The sequence below is a fragment of the Neopelma chrysocephalum genome, unplaced genomic scaffold, assembly GCF_003984885.1.
Source record: "Neopelma chrysocephalum unplaced genomic scaffold, ASM398488v2 Primary Assembly neopelma1_253, whole genome shotgun sequence".
Classification (NCBI taxonomy): domain Eukaryota; kingdom Metazoa; phylum Chordata; class Aves; order Passeriformes; family Pipridae; genus Neopelma; species Neopelma chrysocephalum.
This window is the reverse complement of record NW_020897915.1, coordinates 825,109-845,681: the sequence shown is the minus strand read 5'-3', so window position 1 is coordinate 845,681 and position 20,573 is coordinate 825,109. Positions and strand designations below refer to the sequence as shown.

The 20,573-nt window shown below is 47.1% G+C and overlaps 1 protein-coding gene across 14 annotated transcripts in view; it reads left to right on the top strand.

The window, feature by feature from the left end:
• The window catches only part of FBXO34 (F-box protein 34), a 45,853-nt gene extending 26,913 nt beyond the window's left edge, over window positions 1-18,940 (top strand). For 10 of the 14 annotated variants that reach the window (XM_027704092.1, XM_027704083.1, XM_027704093.1 and 7 more), the window contains 2 exons: window positions 7,679-7,878; window positions 16,292-18,940. In XM_027704092.1, the coding sequence (XP_027559893.1) occupies window positions 7,802-7,878; window positions 16,292-18,443 (2,229 nt within the window). In that variant the 5' untranslated portion in view covers window positions 7,679-7,801 and the 3' untranslated portion in view covers window positions 18,444-18,940. Of the gene's footprint in view, window positions 1-3,615; window positions 5,287-7,020; window positions 7,879-16,291 lie in introns of those variants that run through there. The other 4 variants (XM_027704086.1, XM_027704085.1, XM_027704087.1 and 1 more) reach the window with 4 other exon arrangements.
• The last annotated feature ends 1,633 nt before the right edge of the window (window positions 18,941-20,573 follow it).

The following is a 20,573-nucleotide window of genomic DNA, read 5'->3' as shown; positions in this document are numbered from 1 at the left end:
ATAACTGTTTTCCCAAGTTTGCAGAGCAGATTTTTTTTTTTGTAAACTGCTGACCTATAAATTTGAAATTTCAGGATTCAGCGTTTTTTTACATCATCCTTGCAAAGTGAAAGATAGTTTTCTGTGAAGGTGTGACATTGGGACACCAGCAGTGGCCTACTTCAAAGAAAAATTGGAAAGGATTTGAGATTTTATGACAAATCATGAGACATTGGTGCAAAAAAAATGTGGAAAATGCTCGTATGTGGAGGGTGGATTCAGGAATATGATAGAAAAACTTGGGCCTTTTGAAAGACAGAAATCATAGAATTTTAAGGAGTTGGAATGGACCTTAAAAATCATCTAGTCCCAACCCCTCTTGCTCTGTGCAGGGACATCTCCCACCAGACCAGGTTGCTCAAGGCCTTATCCAACATATCCAAATATTTGCAACTAATGGCACAATTACTTCTGAAATCTTTTTTTTTTTTGGTACTGTTATATTTAATCTATTGTGTGTTCTGCTAAATAAGGTTTGTTGAATTTGGTTTCGGAGACCCTTAGGAAAAATTTGGGTGCTTTAGGGTTGCCTAGTGAATGTTGTAACCTCTCAGTGCTGCAGTGGATCAGCAGAATTGATCCATGTGAACTAAGCTGTCCTTCTGCTTTGAGTATTTTGTGTGTATATGTGGATTTTGTTTGGTTAGGGTTTTTTGAAGGGTTGTTTTCTGTGTTTTGGATTTTTTTTTGGTGATTGTGTCTTTCAGAAGGTACCCACAGTGGTATAGGACATATAGAAATCCACAACATAACCTTTTGGTTAAAAGTGTAATATCCCTTATTCTGCTAAACTGTGTAGGTCTGGCCCTGTGATCAGGGGGTGTGGGGTGGTCTCTGAAAGGAGAACTGTCAGCCCAAGGGCTGGGCCAAACCACTTAGAGCCATATAAACCTGTTAAACCCATATTTAATTCAGTGAATTGAGTTGTAAAGCTGATGAATTTAGTGCTTAACACTGAGGCACCTGCTGTGAGGTTTTCCTTATTAGCAGAGCTCTGAAGAAGGAACTGTGTTTATTTATTTGCTGGATATTTAGAAGTCAGGTGCAGGTTTGTTCTTCTATTTTAGAAGCCATTTCATACCCTGTGGAGAGATGTACAGAAGGGAGTTGTGCCATGGGACAGGGGGCCTTCTTGCCTATGTAGTGTCCAGTATGATATTTTTGGTTTCCTGGTGACATTTTACTTTGTCACTACATGCCAATAAAAAGGCCAGTCCTGTGCTGGAACGCACAGATGCAAAGATACACAAAGATAAACAAAGATAGACTGGTAATCAGAGGAGTTTTGCAAATGAGTTTTTTTTCCACTGTGTTACAAGAGCTGCCATGAAACAGGCAAAGGAAACTTTAGGAATTAGAGTGGGTCATTATGCCCTGCTGTTGGATCACTAACCAACTATTCCAGGTGAACTCGTGAGGAACTGCTGTCAGGAAGGCCCATGTGTTGGTCAGTTTATGAGCTGTCATAGCAAAAACAAATCTACCAAACAAGTCCAGTGCACCTCTCCAACCAGAATCCCTGACATCCACAGGACAAACGGGGTGATGAAAAAATGATTGTTGACAATCCTGATCTGCCACATCAGTGTTGTTGTAATAATAATAATAATAATAATAATAATAATAATCATAATAATAATCAGGATCTTTTTTAGCAAGCTGTGTTCTTGAAAAGGGTGGGATTCTCCTTGCTGGTTTTAACTGGCTTTCTCTAAAGTGGGTCGGGTTGGCTCTCTGTTGGCGTTCAAGCTGATCTCTTCCTTTATAGGCTGTTTGGGTTTCTCTCTCTGGTGTTTGTCCTAAAACTCCCTTTTCACGTCAGTTCTGCATCTTGCAGTCATTCCTACCCATCTTTGCGTGTACAGGAGCGATCCAGGGAGACCTCAGCCTCACAAAACCAGGGCACAATGTCTCCAGAGCTCTGGGAACGCTGCTCTACTATTTTTGGAACCGGCTCCATTGCTTCTATAATAGGAAGGCTTCTGGAAGCTTTCTCCTTACTCTCGTCCCGAGAAAGTGGCCTTTCAGCTGAGCTTTCGTTAATTCAGGGTCTGCACGGCAAAAAAACCAAATCTAGTTTTATACTCTAAATAATTCAGGCGTGGCTGGGGGGGGGGTGTCACATGGCCCCAAGGCTGCAGCAGCCGTGGCTGGTTTGGGGTGCTCGGCCACCCCCCGTTTGTCATTCGGGGCACGCGACAGCGCCGGGCAGTGCCAAGGCAGCTTTCTAGAAAGCAGAGGGACGTGTGATCTGGGGGTGGCGGTGTGTGTGGGGGGGTGTTTGTCACCAGCGCTGCCCAGTGAGGGATTTACTGGTTTTGTTTTCCTCTTGGATCAAGCAGGACAAATCTAATGAGCCAGTTCTTAACTTCTTCCCCGCTGAGCAGCGGGTGATGTCCTTACCCAAATTGCGCAAGACAGCTGAAACCTTTCAGGAATAGCTGAACAAGGGAAACACTTGTAATATTATTTTTTTTTCCAGTACTCAAAATATAGAGTTAAGAGGGTGCAGCAGAGCTTGTCTTTCCTTTATTTTCTCTTTCCCTTCTGAGGTTTTCCTTTTGAGGGGGCGACTTAGTCCTTCCAACGCTCACCCCACCTAGAGAGAAGGCAGGATTGCTACGAATGTGAAGCCTTTCATTCTTCATTGACATGATCTTGGAAGGAAGACAGGTTCTCCCTGTAGTGCTTCATTAGAATAAGCATTTCATATGCTTATCAGTACAGCAAGTAGCGCTGCTTGACAGCAGTGGAGAGTCAAATGTTGCCTTGGAGCCCTACACGCTCATTTCCCCGCTTCCGAAACACTCTGGATTCTGCCCACTGTGCATTCAGAAGTGTTCCTTTCCACTGACTTGAAAGAAGCTAAAACCCACTTTGTAGCAGGCACCTTTTCCAGCACGATTACAGGTGTGGATTGGAGCAGGCTGAGTCCAGGCTGAGTTGCTGAGAACTTCGTCCTGCCGGGCTTTGTGAGTTCCTGCCAGGTCTTGGGGGTAAGTGGATCAGGGAGCTGACCACTTCTGGGTTAATTCTCTCCTAGTTTCAGCTCCCTGAGCTGCTTCAGGTGAGAAATCAAGTGGGAAACCAGTGCTGATAAAGGGAAAGGTGTGAATGAGCTGGGGGAGGAGAAGAGGGATGAGACCTCAGCATGGCAGGAATTACAATGACTGGAACAGCCATGGGGCTGCACAGTGTTTTGGAGCATCCATGTGTTCCCTGCTGACATGGATGTCCAAGCTCAAATTTAGAAGAGAATCACAGAATTATTAGGGTTGGAAGGGACCTCTGGTTACACAGGAATGTGTCCAGAGAGGAATGTCTCCAGAGAGGGAAAATCCACGACCTCCCTGGGCAGCCTGTTCCAGTGCTCTGCCACCCTGTATGTAAAGAAATTCTCCCTCATGTTGAGGTGGAACTTTTTGTGGTTTAATTTATGGTCATTGTTCCTCATCCTGTTGCTGGGAAAAAATGAAAAGAGTCTGGCACCATCATCTTGACACCCACCTTTGAGATATTTATGTGCATTGATGAGGTCCCCTCTCAGTCTTCTCAAGACTAAACAGGACGAGCTCTTGCAGTCTTTCCTCATAAGAGGGATGCTCCAGACCCCAAATCATCTTTGTGGCCTCCACTGATTCCCCTTATGTGGGAATCTTCAGATTTCAGTTCAGTAGCTGCTCTGTCTGGTGTGATCCAGAGTATGGATGGGAGAGAGGGAAGGGCTGGAGTAAATTTGGTGGCGAAATGAGCCAAGGCAATGGTAACAAGGTCTTGCTTTACCAGCTCTGGTTCCTGGTGTCTAGAAGAAGTGGCATCAGCTGGTTTTGGTGTGTGAGTGGACACAGGAAGCTCCCTCACATTTATTCCAACTGGAGCCCCTGTGGCAGCTTTATTGTTTTTAGATTAGATAACATCAGATCTGTGCAACTTTATCCTTTTTGGCCATCAAACAGTGGGGAAGCTGAGCACACAAGCCAAATTATGTCTGTGTTGGCTCCTTTAGTGTCAAAAGGCAGTTCTTTAAGGTGTTTTAAATAGGAAGATATTACATGAAGGATAGTTAAAAGGGAAGGGTTGTGTTCCTATAGGTGTCTAAGAGGCTGAGTATGAGGATTTGGTGTATCATCTTGCTGTGCAACCTAGTCTGGGAGCTGCTGGGGATCGTTCCCAGTGGGAGTATGGGATGAGGAGAAGCTTTCTGCCAAAGCTTCTTGCTTAGGAAATTCTAGTGCTGTTTTAGGTGTCCTGGCGGGTGTTTGAGAGGGAGGGAGGGATGACTAGGCTGGGAAATGGCAGAATTGCCTGTCTGGTGAAATATGGTTTTGGAGACAAGTATCATGTAACAATCTAAACTTGAGCTCAGTGGTGGGGGAATGGACTTGGAACTCGGTTCTTGCAAGAAAACAAAACCCTATATCTTTATAATAAGGCCTCAGCACTGTGGTTGTTTTTTTTTTTTCCCATCATAATGACTGTTTCTTGGTATTAACTCCTCTGAATTCCCCTCTGAAACACTTGAGGGAACTCAAGGGGATGCTTTCTCCTGCATCCTGGCTGTGCTGCTGCTCTTTGCCCAGCTGATCCGGTGCCACGTCCCTGTGGAGCATCCTAGGGCTTGCCCTTGTGTGGAGGTGGGGTGGTCAAATGTGTTTTCACACATGTTTTTACCAGCAGGGTGATTGCTGCTCAGATCCAGTCCCGAGGCCACGGCCTCCTTTCTAGAAAGTGAATTTTCTGAGAGGATGTGCCCACCCTTTGAACTCCTTTGTTGATGAGTTACTGTTGCTACAGCTACAACACACTTGTTCTTGCGGTAAAGCTTTAGTTTTCAAAATATCAAAAGCTTTAGTGCTTTTTAGTGCTGCACAGATGAGGAGACCTTGACCCCCCCTTCATCCACTCTGGCTGAGTTAATACATTTGTTTTCCTGAGCTGCAGCAGCATTCAAACCTGACGATAAGACGGGGAATTCTGTGGGACCCAACTGCCGGCCGTGGCTGGGAGGATGTGATGCTTTGCTGCTGCCAAAATCCGAGTCCTTCCCACATCTTGTGTACGAAGGCATATGTTTGGGGGTGGCTTCAGAAAGGGAGAACGACACCATTATGTTTTTAACTTCCTCTCCTGTTTTGTTTCTCTGTGCATCTGTATTTCAGTCTTTCTCTGTGCAAAACTAGCAAATCGGCTGAAGCACCTACTGCTAAAGATCAGCCTTGGTACAGAAACAGTGGTAATTAAAAGGCAGTAAGTATCTTTGCTAGCTTGGATGCTGATTTTTTTTTTTTCATTTTCCTTCTTTTTTTCCTTTTTTTTTTTTTAATTCACAAGCACAGCTTTTTACTCCTCACACAGTAGGAATTTGTCAGGGGCTTGCTGGCATTAATAGTCTATTTCAGCTCTTTTCTATGGCCCAGCAGCTATAGAGGAGGGGAAAAAGCATTCTTTGTATGGAGCTGTGGTTGGAGCTGTGCTGCAGTGCCCATCTGAAGTTGGCTGGGTCTATTTTGCCAGCTTTTGCCTCCCTCTAGTAGGTGCTGGTCCCTTCCTAAACACATGACATCCCACTGTATGATTCCTGTGCTTGGATCAGGGTTGTGGCTGTTCCTGACCTGAACCCCTTCTTTTCATGGTTTTGCTTCTCGAGCTCTTCACGGCAAACAAGATACCTTTGGGTTTCAGTTTTTTTGTCTGGCTTTTATCTTTTACTTCTCAATTGATCCCCAAAGGAGTAGGACTAGCACAAAACATGTGGTGTTTCTAACCAGGGATTCATGGGAGGGAGTTCTAGCTCTTGAAAAAGTGAGTGGCATTCTTGAAATGGTGTGGTTGCGTTTATTTGGGTGTGGATATAATCATGTTTTTTGTGATACTGCTCCTGCTGAGTCTGAAATGCTAGTGTCAGTAAAGCCAGAAGGAAAGCCAGACAAAAGCTTGGAGAAAAGTCAGGATTTCAGTGCCTCTTACTGATGGTTCATGGGAAAGTAACGATTTTGTGTTTAACTTTGATTTTCCCAAAGCACTAGGCACATGCTTTTTTTTTTTCCCCTCTGTGAATTACTGTTTGTGAAAATGTATTTTACAGCCCACAAAGCATCAGAAACAGCTGATTTTTGTGCCTAGGTTTTGCTCATAGGGGTAGGTCCTTGTTACAGACCCTGGGTAGTCTAATGAAGGTGGTGTTTAACTACAAAGCTTCAATTTCTGCTAATCATGGCAGCCTGACTCCTGGTATTCCTGAATTCCTGGAGCCGAGGACATGCTCTCATCCCCCTGCTCTGCCAGTGCAATGCCTCCGTCTTCTCCTCCCGACACGTTTCTTAGCCTTGTGTAGAACTCAGCAGAGATTTCTCCATGAGGACTGGAATGTGTTTATATAATATTTTATATATTATTTTAGGCTCCTGCTACTCAAATGTAGGCAAATGATTAACCTCTCCATCACCATCAGTAGACGAATCGTGGGATTGCCGTAGCAGAAAGTCAAGTAAGATGGGTCTAAACCAGCTTCTGTTTTTTCCTGCCTGGAAAATTCATCCTTCGTGGCTTTCTCAGCAAGTGGGGCTACCAAGAGCAGCTTTTCCAAGCCAGGAATGTTTAGTGGGAGCACTGAGTTGGAACCACACTGGTCAAGCACTGGTTGGTGTGTAGGTTGGGGCTCTTCTGTGTGGGAGGTGTTGGGAGGGGGTCGATGTGAGAGGCTCCATCTCTGCAAAAGCAGGAGTAGGGCAGCAGCAGGAACACTGGGCAAAGCTGCTGAAAAGGAGAGAACAACCTGCTGCACTAAATCACAGATCCCCTGGGGACACAGCTCTATGTTTAGCATCCTCAAATGGCATTCCTTTATTACGGCATCATGGAGCGTGGTCCTCTAGAGAGGAAGCAAACGGTCTCTAAAACAATCTGCTGGCAACTCGGGCTGGAGCATTTGAGGTTTTCCAGGGCTCTTCTGCTGTGTCACTCTTCCCTTTAATGTTCCAGCTCGAAAGTTGTTGTTCTTTCGCCATCACAGTCCGTTAAGGCGCCGGTAAGAGTATATCTGCTCCAAGGACAAGGTGTAGAAGGCAGTGAGAACAAGAGATACTGCAGAGCAGGGTTGTTTTTGGTGTAATCTGCCTTATCAGCATGTGATGCAAAGACAGGGCAGTTTTCACAGGACTTGGAGGCTGCGTGGTGACATGTTTTCTGTCCTTTGTGAAATCCACCACGTTATTTTGATTAGAACACTAACGTAACCCCTGGCAGCCTCAAATCTTACTGCCAGCAGCTATTTCCCTCCAAAGCCTGGTGCAGTGCTAACAAGCAGAAGGATCTCGTGTGCCCTGTTTACGCGGAGCTCTGGAGACGGAGGTGTTCCGTGGGAGGTAACAAGGTAGCGCTGTAGCTGTGTATATAAGGTGGAAAAATGTTGTGTGTGCAGACAGGCTGTTGTGTTAATTTGTGTTTGATGGTGTTCAGAAACTCCAGCTGCAATAATGGCATGACGTTAAGTTCTTTTATACATAAATGTATATATTTTGTATCTGTGCATGCACATACGTGTATACATATTTTTTTGTCTCGTGGGAAAGTCCGTGTTTGGATCATCGGTGCTTCAGCTGCTCCTGTACTTGAATGTGATTTTCTGATGTTTGTTCAGTTTTTAGGTGGCAGAGACACGGTGAAGCTCTGTGTGGGGCAAGGAGAGCTGATGGGGGAGCCTGGGGTGTGACCCAGGATGGATTGGCTGTGACGGCGTGCCTTAGCTGGAGAGGTAGTTACCATGAAGAGTTCCTGCAGAGCTGGCCTCCACAGGGAACCGCTGAATTCCACATCCTCCACCTTCCACCAAGTCAAACGGTATGAACAGACTGGCCTGCCTCTAGCTGACTGTTCAGCACTGACTGAGCCTTCTCCTTGCTTTCCTATTGTCTTGTCACTCAACTGTTTGGACTAAATTCTTCCTTTCGGATGGTGTTTAAGTGAAACGCTGTAATGGCTTAAGGGCAGAAATGTTCTTTTGACGTTTTTATTTGATAATGACAACTACAGATTCCCTACAGCTGGCAGGGTGCTTGGAGAAATCCTTGGGTTTTTCAGCAACAGCTGTAAATTAGTTTGGGAACATGACTTTGAAGTAAAACTTAATTGGCGAGTGGCTCGTCAGAGGAGGCTTTAGAACACGCAGTCAGCTTAGAGCAAGTGGAAATGCTGGCACTCATTGTTGTGGTTTGTCTTACTATGGAGTAAGTAATTAGATTAGTTTAAGCTCAGATTTTGCATTGCTCACTCTCCTGTGTCTCTTATTAAGAAGAAATGCACGATTGATTTCAAACACTCGTGCTTATGTGACAATTAAGTGAACGCCTCTCACTGTGTCTTGTTATAGGAACACCGGGCAGAACAACTTGTCCTTATGCAAATGCAGGAACATGCCAGTTTGTTTGAGTTCAGGCTACTTCAAAATATATGTATCTTCTTTTTTTTCTCTTTTTTTTCTGAAAGCAAGGCTCCTAAACTTCCTCAGCCTGGCAGAAGAGCATCAGCTTTTCGGTTTCCAAAAGCTGTGTGGGTTTAAAGCAAACTTTTAACCTTTGTTCTTTGTGGTTGTGTAGACAGCATATACTTGCTATGTTAGTCTCATGGTAATTTAGTGCTGGAAAAGACTTCCTGGGTCACCCAGCTCTTTGCTTTCCCAAGCAGTATCTCATAATCCCTTCTGTGAACTTAGTCTAGCCTAAAAACATTTACATCTTTTCTTACATCTCTTCTTTTCTCCTCCAGTTTATTAAACCATTACTGAAGATGACAGATCTAGCTGTGCAATTAGGAACCCTCTTTTGATTCCCAGACTAAACATCCATGACACTTTACATGCTTATTTGAGTTTCTGTTCCTTTATTTTCCTTCTGCTTTTCTTCCCACTTCTTATTTTCAGTGGTTTACCTCTCTTGCTGCATTCTGTAAAATGGGGTTGTGACCCTCACCTGTGGTTTTGTGGTGCTAAATGACCCAAGTTTTCTCAAGCAGCTGCTTGAATAACAACTGTTGTTGTCCTCAGTGTGGATACATCTCAGTCCTGGCTAAAATTGTCTGCTGTGCTCCAGGGCAGATCTGGCTGGAGGGTTTTCTTGCTGCTGCCTCAAACGTGTGACAGAGTCACCTCCACTTTCTTGTTTCTATGGTGGCCAGTTCACCTTAGTTACTTCCAGAACTCCTTGGTGTTCCTCTTGCTGGTGCATCACTGCCTGTATTTCAAAACCCTCCTCAGTTTCTGTGACTTGGAGCTTTGTGCCTCTGCTGTTTTGGAACTGCCCCCAGTTCTGTGGGTGCAGTATTTGTGCTGAGGTCATTCCTAACAAAATCAGATGTTCCCCAGGCTGATTCTTGAGGCATGTCTTTGGTTTCCAAGCTGGTATTTTCTTATTCAGCATCACCTGGGGCTGTCTGCTGCTAAGCCAGCTCCTTTGTCTGTTTTCCCATTCCTCTGCCAATCTGTCTTCACCAGTAAATCTCTTTGTGCTCTCTGAAGACCATGTGAGTAAGATATAGTAGATTTGTCTAAAAAGATCACTTTTTTTTGAAAACCTTGAGGTTAGTCTGGCATTTTGAAGTATTCCCTCTTCCCCCCTTTTCTCTGTGTCACATTAATCCTCTTTGCTTGCAAAGCACCTTTATATTGGAGTCAGAATACCAGCCCTGGAGAGGCTGCAATCATTCTCCCTTCTCTTTCTCCCCTGCAGTGCCCCCTCCAATGTGCCACATGTTTATTATCTCCCATTGTTGCCTTTCAAGAGGTTTATAAATCCTGTTTCTTGGCCTGCAGTGCATGAGCCTATCTGTTTTGGATTCTAAAACTGAGATGAGCCAATCCTCACAATTTTTATGAAGCTCTTTAATCCTCTCCCTGCCAATGTTCTTGTTCAGATTAACGCCTGGGCTTTTGCCCTCACAGTTACCACCCCTCTTTAAAAATGATGCAAAGTCAATTTTGGTACTTTGTGTAGCACTTGGAGTACTCTTAATCTCTGCCCTGCCCTTGCTTGCAGCCTTGTTTCTCTCCCAGTCCTTTCTCACAAACTGAGGAACCTTTCACTATTTCTTTGTTTTTAAATATCTCTGCAGTGACCTAAGGCTGCACCACTTCTCATGTTTATCCCTAGACTTTTTGAGCTCCAAGATACAAGTTTCTAAGTGATGTGACTTGAAACCTTCACGAAAAAGGATCACATCCAGTTGGAGTTTCTTCAGTTCTTGTTTGGGATGTGTTCTTAATAATGAAAACACCTTTTGGCTCCTGGAGAAATCTGTCTGCAGTGAAATCCTCTGCACCACATCTTGAACTTCATGAACCAGTTCCTTTCAGCCTTGAGTTTCAAAAGAGCAACCTTATGACTTGCCTTCAGATCTACTTTCGCTTATTCTTTTCTTTTGAACGCCGAGTCTCCGACTGATCGTGTGGTCCAAGGTTAATTTCTGCAACCTTTCATGTGTTCTCATTACATTATGCACAAAAATGAAGGCTATAAATAGCATCACTTTGTGTTGGTTCGTTAGCTGTTTGAAGAAATACATGTTGTGCTATGATGTGAAGAAAGGTCTTGGTCCTGTTGCTGTTAATAAATCAGAAAACAAAGTAAGAGAGGTAAAAGACTTGCAGAAGGAAGCATATCACGTATCTGTGCTGCTCTGGGCAGTTTTAAGCAGAAGATCTATAAAACCACCACTGTTTTTCTTACTGTCCTTCTGTGATTTCTTCTCATCTCAGCCTGTTCCACCACAGGCACGTGTGCTGTCCTGTCATCTTTGAGCTACACGTTTCTGGAGCAGCTTATAACCTTGAACACCAAATCTGTCAGTTCATTTTGTTCCCTTCTGCTTTATGTCATCCCTGTGTCACCTCCAGTGTGGTTGGGAAGCAGGGAGCAGGGGTTTGAGGTTTCTGAGGCTCAACAAAGAACTGCTTCTACGTCACTCGCTTCACGGTAAGTGCTTTTATACAAAAGCCTGGCAAAGCAGTGGCACTTCTTCCTGTATAAAATTTAGAAAGTAGCCAAGTTGACTGTGCTTTACGTTGAAGAGTGTGTGTGTTGAGTGTAAAATGTGTCTAGAACATTAATGGGTGGGAACCCTTGAACTGGAGTGATGTGTGTTGGGCTTGGGTGTGTGTTGTGTCACCTGAAACCTCTGCGTGGTGAGGGTGATGGACTTCATGCCTGTGTGCAGCTACATTTGGGTGTTGTCTCCCCCAGAGTCAGGTTATTTGAACACCTGATAGGGGTGAACACTCAGGGTTAGGTGTTTTCTTTGCATTCAGTTCCTCAGCTCTTTTGGGCCAGCTCTGCCCCACGTTTTTGGCTTGCTCCCGCTTTCCCCAAGCTGGCCACTTGGACAGAGAGCTCTCCTTCAGCAGCCAGATACCTTCTGTTTGCCTTCAAATCCCGCAATAATCCTTGCTGGCTCTCTGAGAGATGCAAAAGGCATTTTGCAGGCGCTGGGAGGTGGGTCTGGAGCAGCTGCTGCTCCAAGGGAGTGGGTTTTCTAGAAATCAGATGCCTCCACAGCTGCCGGAGTCGAACCCGCCCCGGCTCTGGAGCGTCGTGCTTCCCAACCCGCCCTTCTCTGAGCTTGGACACTTGCCACGTGCCAGAACAAGCTCCAGTGAGCAGCAGAGCCTCTTCCATCCCGGCTGCTCAGCCGGGACTTTCCCGCCCCGGCAGAATCCGTGGAATGCCTTTGAAGCAGCTCTCTGTCTGCTCTGCCTTGCCCTGGCAGTGCAAAGGGGATGGAAATGGTACTGGAGATTGAGCCCAAAGGACCCACCAAGCCCTTCCAGAAATAACAAGTGGTTGACCATAGTTAACTCACATTCAGTGCTCAGTCCTTGCTAATTGTCAGTGTCCTTGCTAATTGTCAGTGTCCTTTACAGAGGAGCTGAGCTCTGTGGACAGAGAACTGGGATGCCAGGGAGGAGAAAAGCCTTGCCAGAGGTTATGCTTGGTGTGGGTTTTTATTGTTGTTGATTTTTTTTTTTTACTCCTTTTTTTTTTGGCTTCTTCTGCCTTCTGTTAGTGTGTCCTGAGGGGTTTTTCAGAGTTGTAGCTGGCACTGGGTGTGCAGTCAGCAGCGCGAGAAACTTTTGTCGACTGCAGTTGGTGTGTTTACAAGAAGAAATCCACAGGAAACTTGGGGGTTTCGATGGAAATTTTCGCCTTAACAAAACCTCCCGGTGCTTTGCCCAGAAAACTTGCAGTGTGAATATGCTGTTTGAAAATATTGTACTTTTTTTGTTGTTGTTGTTGTTCTTGTTCTTGCTGGCCAGAGGAAATCTTTCAGCTTCATGAGAGTCCCTGACCTGGTGTCAGTGAGAGGCATTAAGGTTCTCTGTGGACCTCACAAAGGAGTTGTAAAAGCTGAGCCTTTTTTTACCAGTTTTCCCTCCAACTTTGGAGTTTCCACTAAAGCAAATGTATTATTTTTTTAGGCTGCTGTGATTTAGAACATATATAAGTACAAAAGGATGCAGGAAGATTCTGGCCAGCTTGGCAAGTAAGAATCATGGAATGATTTGGCTTGGAAGAGACCTCAAAGACCATCTCATTCCAACCCTTCTGCCATGGACAGGGACATGTTCCACTAGACCAGGGTGCTCCAAGCCCTATCCAGCCTGGCCTTGGACACTTCCAGGGATGGGGAGTCCACAAGTGGGTTATGGGCCTTCCCTTCAGTGGGAAGAGGAGAGGGTTGTGTGTGTGTTTGTGCTCATATGAAGGAATTTATTTCTGTATCAACAATGTGGAGTAACTAACTTGATAAAACTACAGTGGAAACAAGCTGTAGTTACGACTTAGGAAAACAGCAGTGTCATTCCAGCAGTGCAAGTATCCTGTTTTTCAGACACGGCTGATTAGAAATAGAAAAACTGGCCCCTTTATTTCATCAGCTTAAGGATGGAATAACAGCATGAAGGCAGCACTGCTCGTTGTTTCAGTGCTGATCATTCCTGGCAGAATTCTCTCTTATCAGCAATTTAAAACCGCACATTTGGGATTGAAAACCTTTTTATGTTTGCTCTGTGGACTTCTGAAGAGTCATTGTCTCTAAAGATAAAATTAGAAAGCTTGATAACTTAAAGGGTGGAGGAAAGCAAACAGAATTATTCTGGAATTAAGTTTCATAGGGAATTGTCAGTGACTTCACCTTTTAGCAACTATTTTTGGTGGTTTTAAATATTTAAAAGCTTTACCTGCAGCTGCCACAGTTCTCCACTTGCCAGCACTGAGATGTTGCAGAAATAGGGGAGTCTGTGGGTGGGGACTGGGCTCTGGTTCATCTTCAAAGCAATTTCTGCTGGGAAGGCTTGTTCTAATTCTAGGAGCTAGAGATGAAATGTGCTGCTGACGTGCAGGGAAGAAGCTGTGTTTGCCTAAAAGTTCGTTCTTAATATCCACAGCAAAGTGCATGTGAGGTGGGGGCTCGTTTTTTCCAAGTGACACTTTCAGGTAAGGTCCATTACTAAGATCCCTTTTAAAATGGAAGTTCTCTTCCCTGCTGCTGGAAAACCGTGAGGCAGGTGACAGCTGGTCAGGTGGAGTTTGCAGTGTTCTTTATAGCTGTCTGAAGTTATTAGATGAAGATTTTCTTTAAATCCAGATCCATTAAAACGTGTGCAATGAACTGAGTGCTGAATTCAAATGAGGCAATTATTCTGGCAGTAAAACTTCTGAGTAAGGCATAATTTTGTTATGTAAATTATAACTTTTCAACCTTAAATGGTATTGTTGGCTGAGCCAGGGACTAACTGAAACACAGGAGGAAATATAACCTTAAACAAGAAATCTGTGATAGGTGAGGCAGAACTCTACCCTTTGTCTTTCTCCATAGACCAGAAATAGCTGGGAGCAGCTGAACCAACTTTGCTGGCTGAACGTGTCCCCTGAGCCTGTTGGGGTAACCAGTTTGGTCCTGTTTTCATTCTTATAATACCTGGTCTCACCTTCATTTGCAGCTTCTCTTAATGAAGGGTGTTGAGCCGATTGTCCTCCCGGATTCCTGAAAACTGCTTGAAGAAAGCCTTTTATGAACAAGCTCAGCTCATTTTTCAAACACCTTGGCATGAAAACTCATGAATGAAATTTGATCTTCTGCTCCTGGCTCAGGAGATTTCAGCATGCAAATCGTGTATTTAATTGCATTCACCTCTTCTCCTCAGGGTACGGTGGCGGGCGGCCACCGGAGCTTTTTCTCTCTCTCTCTAATCTGGGAAGCACAGCTCCAGAATGTCCTTCTGGAAGGGAAGGGAGGGCTGCAGGCACTGTTCCCTGCAGCAGCTTGCTGCAGTGCTTCACCTGCTGCCCTTCTGGGCCGGGCTTTGGCCAGGGCGCATCGGGGGCCTGACCCTGCTTCCCTGAAGTGCAGACAAAATGAGCCAAACCCTGTGGAAAATGAGGCCGGAGCAAACTCTCAGCAGCCTTGATCTCCCATGTTCTCTTCATGCATCTGTTTCAGCACCCCGAAGTTCTATTTTTGTGAGATTATTTCAGCTTTTAGCATCCAACTGGGGAGGCAAACAAAATAGCTCAGTCGCGTTTTGCAGAGGAGACTAAACTGGGAGGTGACCCAATTCCGACGAGCTGGAATTAGCAGGCAGGAGGCACAGGGAGAGAATTAACCCAGGAACTAGGTAGGTGTATCTGCAGCACTGAGATCTCGTACCCCCACAGTCTGTAGGTGAGATGCAGATGGTTTTGGCGCTGTCTGGTTGCAAGAATGAGGTGATGGTTTCCCTATAAAATCCGGAGGGAAAGAACGTAGGTAGCATCATCCTTTCCAGGGTCTGCTTCCTGGCCTTCAAAGCACTGCGTGGAGCAAAAGGGCATAGAAAGGTAAACTAAGCCCTTCCTCTTGATATACCTCCCCCAAGCCCCTGTGCCTGCCCCTCACTTCTTATCACTAGGGCCAGAGGGAAGTATCCAGGGAAAGCAATGGTTAAGCACCATGGCTGCTCCTGGTGCTGGAGGCTTCCTCCGCTTGGGCAGCATCAGCTATAAATTTGTCAGACTTTGTAGATGTTGTGCCTTGAGGTTTTTAATTAAAAGCTGTTTTTAGGCTAAAAATGCAATGCTGAAGCAACTGTCTTGGTGGTAGCTCTCTGGGGAAACGTGTTCAGTGCTTGAATGTGTCCGTATCGGCTCCTGATGGATGTGGCATTGAAGCTGCTGCTCCTCAGCTAGCAAGCACAGATTATCCCCATTTCAAAGTGGAGGCCTTTGAGTGTAACAATTCAAAGATTACCATGGAAACATAATCTATAGTTAGTTCTGTAATATGCTTCTGTGATACTCCTGGGAGAAGAGCCTGGAGTCTCCTGATGATTGCACCCTGTGCGGCAGCGCCCCGGGCTCTGAGCTTTGAATGGAAGGTGACTGTGAGGGTGTGACAGAACGGAGGAGTTGAGTGCTGCAGGAGTGCTGCTGCTGCAGTGTCAGCAGCATCCAAGTGGTCCTTCACAGCTCTTAAATTCCTAATCATGAAAACATGTCCTTGAGAGTGGGTCTCTTCAGCTGTACGTGGTGCTTCTCTCGCTTTTGGGGGGGTATCTGATGTATAATGTAAGGACCCTTATGAGAAAGTCACCAAATTTGCCATTATCAATATTCTAAAGGGTAAGTTTCATTGCCCAGAGAAGCTGTGGCTTCCCCATCCCTGGAAGTGTTCAAGGCCTGGTTGGACAGGGCTTGGAGCAACCTGGGATAGTGGGAGGTGGGGGGTGAAACGAGGTGGTTTTTAAGGTCCAACCCAAACCATTCTGTGACTTTGGGTGGTATTAGGAGTTTAGATACCCGCTGGGGTCTCTGGTGAATGTAATTACACTTGCTGATTTCCCTTTTCAGCTTTAACTATACTTTATCTGGACATCCACTATTGAATATACTATTTTCAGGAGACAAACTCCATGACCCTTGTGTACCTTACAACTGGATTAAGGAATGAACGGGCAGAAGGATGGCTCTAACTCTAGAATGAACCACTGGCTATGTTTTCAGAACTGAAAAACTCCAGGATTTCTCCTTGCAACAGATTTATCTTATGGGAAGTTCTCTTCTACTGCAGGAAGTTCTCTGAGGGTGGATATTGGAGATTTGGTTGCTGCATTTTCCTTTCTCATGTGGTTCTTCTTGAGGTGTGGGATGGTGCCTACCCTGGGCCACCTTCTCTAATTCCAGACAGGCGTATTTTGCAACTATAACTTCTCCCCTTTCTGTTTTTCCAGGGTCTCTGGTATGCACTTAAAGCCATATCTCAAGTTACAGAAGAAAGAGCGATCCCCAGAAATAAGCCAGGATTCCCTGCGAGGCCACCAAGGATCAGCACAAGGAGAAAAATACACCACCTGCACCAAACTGAGCGTTTTCCCAAAACCCTCCCTCGTGACTCCATCTCAAAAGCTTCTGGGGATTATTTATCCGAATACTATGTGCAATATGAACGGGAAAGGTCCAGCGGATGGTCCGAGTGCAAGGGAAAAGAAGAACGCCCTGTCTGCAACGATCCACCAGGGAGAGGAAGGGGAAGGGCCTCTGGATGTCTGGGCCGTGGTGAAACCTGGCAACACGAAGGAGAAGATCGCGTTCTTCGCGGCCCAGCAGTGCAGCAGCACCAGCCGGGTGGGCTCCATGAAAATCAAGAGCACGTGGGACATCGACGGGAGGACGGCCAAGCGCAGGAAAAAATCGGTGGACCTCAAAAAAGCCAAAATCCAACTGGAAAGGATGAGGGAGGCCAACGCCAGGTGCTCCCAGCCGGAGCCTTTTGCCTGTGGCATCGAGCAGTGCTCGGTGCACTACGGGAGTGACAGCGGAGAGGGGGCGTTCCCGGGCCGGTCCCTCTCGGTGATAGAGATGGTGGCTTTCCTGGAGCAGCGGGCGAGCGCTTTGCTGGTGGACTGTGCTAAAACCTGCACGGCTGCTCCTGCCACGAGGCCGAGCGCTCAGCCCAAGGGGGCCCTTCCCGGCTCCGACCCTTTTTCCTCGGCCGGGGCGTGCGAGGTGCCCGCGGAGCAGCAGGGCGAGCCCGTGCGCGTGCTGGACATGGTGGCCAAGCTGGAGTCGGAGTGCCTGAAGCGCCAGAGCGAGCGGGAGGCCGGGAGCCTCTCCCGGAACAACAGCTTCCGCAGAAACGTCGGGAGGGTGCTCCTGGCCAACGGCACCCAGCCCGAGGGAGAGGCGGGGAAGGGGGTGCCGGGGGTTCTGGCTCAGGGGGATGGCTTGGGGGAGGCGGGGGTGGCAGAGGCGGGATACGGAGGTCGTTGTGGTGCTCTGGGTGACGCCGAGTTGTGGGATGGCGGCGCCTCTGCTCGGCGGCCTTTTCCTTCGGGGCTGGATACCCGGATGGGGAATGTGAACTCGGGACTTGCTCACGCGGTGCTGGCGATGGCAGCCGGCAGGAGCGACACTGAGACACGGATTGAGCCTCCCAGAGCTCTGCTGTCCTCGTGTCCAGCTGCTGCTGCCAGGCTGCCACCGGATCCCTTGCAGAGCAAAAACGCGACTGTTGATTGTACGTCGAAGGAGCCTGTGATTTTCCCAAAGCAGAGCCTGCATCCTGCGAGAAAGGAGCCCTTGTGCATCAGTATATCCGTCACCAAGACCGAGAAAGGGTGCAGGAAAGAGAAGCTCTCCAACTCCAGTTCCAGTGAGGATTCGCTCCCGGGGAGGCTGTTCTTCCTCCAGGACGAGCAGCCTGCTGCTCACGAGCAACAGCCACCGCGGGAAAGTACCCAAGAGAAGCCAGGAGAAGTAGCCCAGAATGAGGATGAGGATGCTTTGGCATCCGGCAGGTTGTGTGTCAGGAGCAGTGTCCCTACAGAGCCATCGGCCCCCTCTGTCCCTCCCACAGAAGGGGCCTTGCAAGTACTTGACGCTTCCTGCCTGAAAAGGCAGGTTTCGCATGACTTTCTGGAGACCAGGTTTAAAATCCAGCAGCTTCTGGAGCCTCAGCAGTATATGGCCTTCCTGCCTCACCACATCATAGTGAAGATCTTTGGGTTGCTCCCTACCAGGAGCCTGGTGGCCCTGAAATGCACTTGCTACTACTTCAAGTTCATCATCGAGTACTACAACATCCGGCCGGCGGACTCGCGCTGGGTCCGGGACCCCCGGTACCGGGAGGACCCCTGCAAGCAGTGCAAGAAGAAGTACGTGAAGGGGGACGTGTCGCTGTGCCGGTGGCACCCCAAACCCTACTGCCAGGCCCTGCCCTACGGGCCTGGCTACTGGATGTGCTGCCACCGGTCCCAGAAGGGCATCCCGGGCTGTAAGTTGGGTCTCCACGACAATCACTGGGTCCCCGCCTGCCACAGCTTTAACCGCGCCATCCACAAGAAGACCAGAGGAGCGGGAGCCGAAGTGGAAGAGGAATATTAGTGCACATACACTTTTCCTGCGAGATTGTTTGGGGTAGGAGGAGATTCTCATGCCTTGTGCTGTTTACAGTGTATATAATTGTCGTGGTTACTTTTTTTTTTGTTGTTGTTTTCCACAGGGCTATGAAACTGCACATACTCAAACACAAGAGCCTTTACCTTTTAGATTAAAGAGAGCTTTTAGTCCATCTCTGTAAATAACACTATAAAAAAACCCCTAATTGTACATACAGAGTCTACAGCTGGCTGAACAAGGTAACCCCCTACAATGCAGCTATCCCAGTGTTGCGGCTATAGGTGTGTGTGTTTTTAAGTGTCTTGTTTCAAAATCTGTATATTCCGCATAATATATGAATGTTTCTGAGAAGAAACTCTAAATAGGTAAAGGTCAACTTGTTTAAAGAAGCTGCAGACAACTTAACTGGACAACCTGAAACTTAGACTATAGAACAGACCCATTATAGTAGCGTGGCAGTGGATTTAAAAAAAAAAAAAAAAGAGATTAATATTATTGTATAGTCAGAATATAAAAAAAAATTCTTGTCTACCTTACCCATGTTGTCTGTTTTTTTTTTTTTTTTACATAAATAAAACGTGCATTCTAGATCTGCCTTACCAGACTTTCTCTTGTAAGACTTTTGCCCCGAAATAAAAGTGCTGTAAAACACGTGGCAGAAACTTGGTGCTGTGCTGTAGTTCAGACGTGCAGTGAGCTTCCTCTGGCAAACCTGTCCTGCTAACAAAGGAACAAAAAACCCACCCCCCCAAATCTCTATTCCTTGGAGAACTCCCTGCTGTAACATTCACAGATTCCAGCTTTTCCTTTCCTTCCTGTCAGCCCTGCGTGCAGAAGAGGCTCCTGTTTTTGGGAATTCTGGTGCTAGGTGTGTAAAGCTTGCGAAAACAGGAACTTTCGGGTCATCCTGCTTCTTGGCTCTTGTGTGGGCACCTGCCTTGTTCCCTGGAAGCTCCAGGGCAGAGCGTGGGTCCAGCAGGATGGATGTGGAGTTGCCTTGGCTCTGTGATTTGCTGGAAGCTTTGCCATCTGCTCTATGTGGAATTTGTCCCTTCCAACAGAAATGCTTGCAGTGCTTTGCCCTGCCCTGCTGCAGCCTCTGGCATCTCATTCCTTGGGTGTGAGTCGGTGCTTTCCAGGGGAGTTGTGACGGTTTGTGTTGGGTGAACAGTGATTGCTCAAACTGGGAATGGGAGTGGAGCATGGCATCTGTTGCAGTATTTCCCTGAATACATTCCTCTCCTGCAATGCCGTGATCCAGACTCCAGTTACACCCCTCTGATGAATGGTTTGGAAATCTGGGAATGGACCCTGGACAATCCAGCAACCATGTTAAGCTCCGGGGAGCTGAGTCAGTGGAGCAGCAGCCCTTTTTCCAGGGAGCCAAATGGAGAGTGGCAGCTCTGCCTTTGCACTGTCCAAGTCCTTTCTCTCCTCACACTTGGTGCTGTTTCTCTGCCCCTTCTTAAGGCACGGATGGACTCCTGGCAGTCACCATTCCAGCTGGAGCAGCCAGAATCTCTGACCTGGTGCAAGAAGAGCCAGTGCCACCTTCCCGTGAGGCTCATGCCGGGCCTTCCTCTGCCCTGCAAACCCCAGGGGGCACCTGGAAAGGGCAGGAGCTCTGGATGAGGTGGCCCTGCACCTGGCTCATCCTGTTGGCACTGGATCAGCAAGGTGTGGAAAACTGCTGGCTGTGGGGGCCAGGCTGAGCTCCCCACCTCCCTCCGCTTCACCTGCACTGGGATCACATGGAGCGACTCAACCTTGTTCTGGAGTGAGGACAGAGAGGGTTTGAAGGTGGATGCTTTTATTCTTTCCATTAACTGTGAGAGAAGGAAAACCGAGCCCTTGCAGCCTGATGAAGTGTGGGTTTGATGAGCTCAGGGAGATTTAAAGGATGTGCTGGGTTTATTTTTTGCCTTTACCTGCTCCTGCCACCCCGGGTGTCAGACACCCCTCCCTGGCTGCTCGGCCTCCCTGCGCTGCAGACATGATGACAACCACGAGGAATGAGACCAGGAATCTAAGAGGAGGGTGCGGCCCTCCTTGTAATCGGCTGGGAAGAGGGAGAGGAAAAGCAGGATCCCTGGTTAATCCGTGACTTCATCCCGT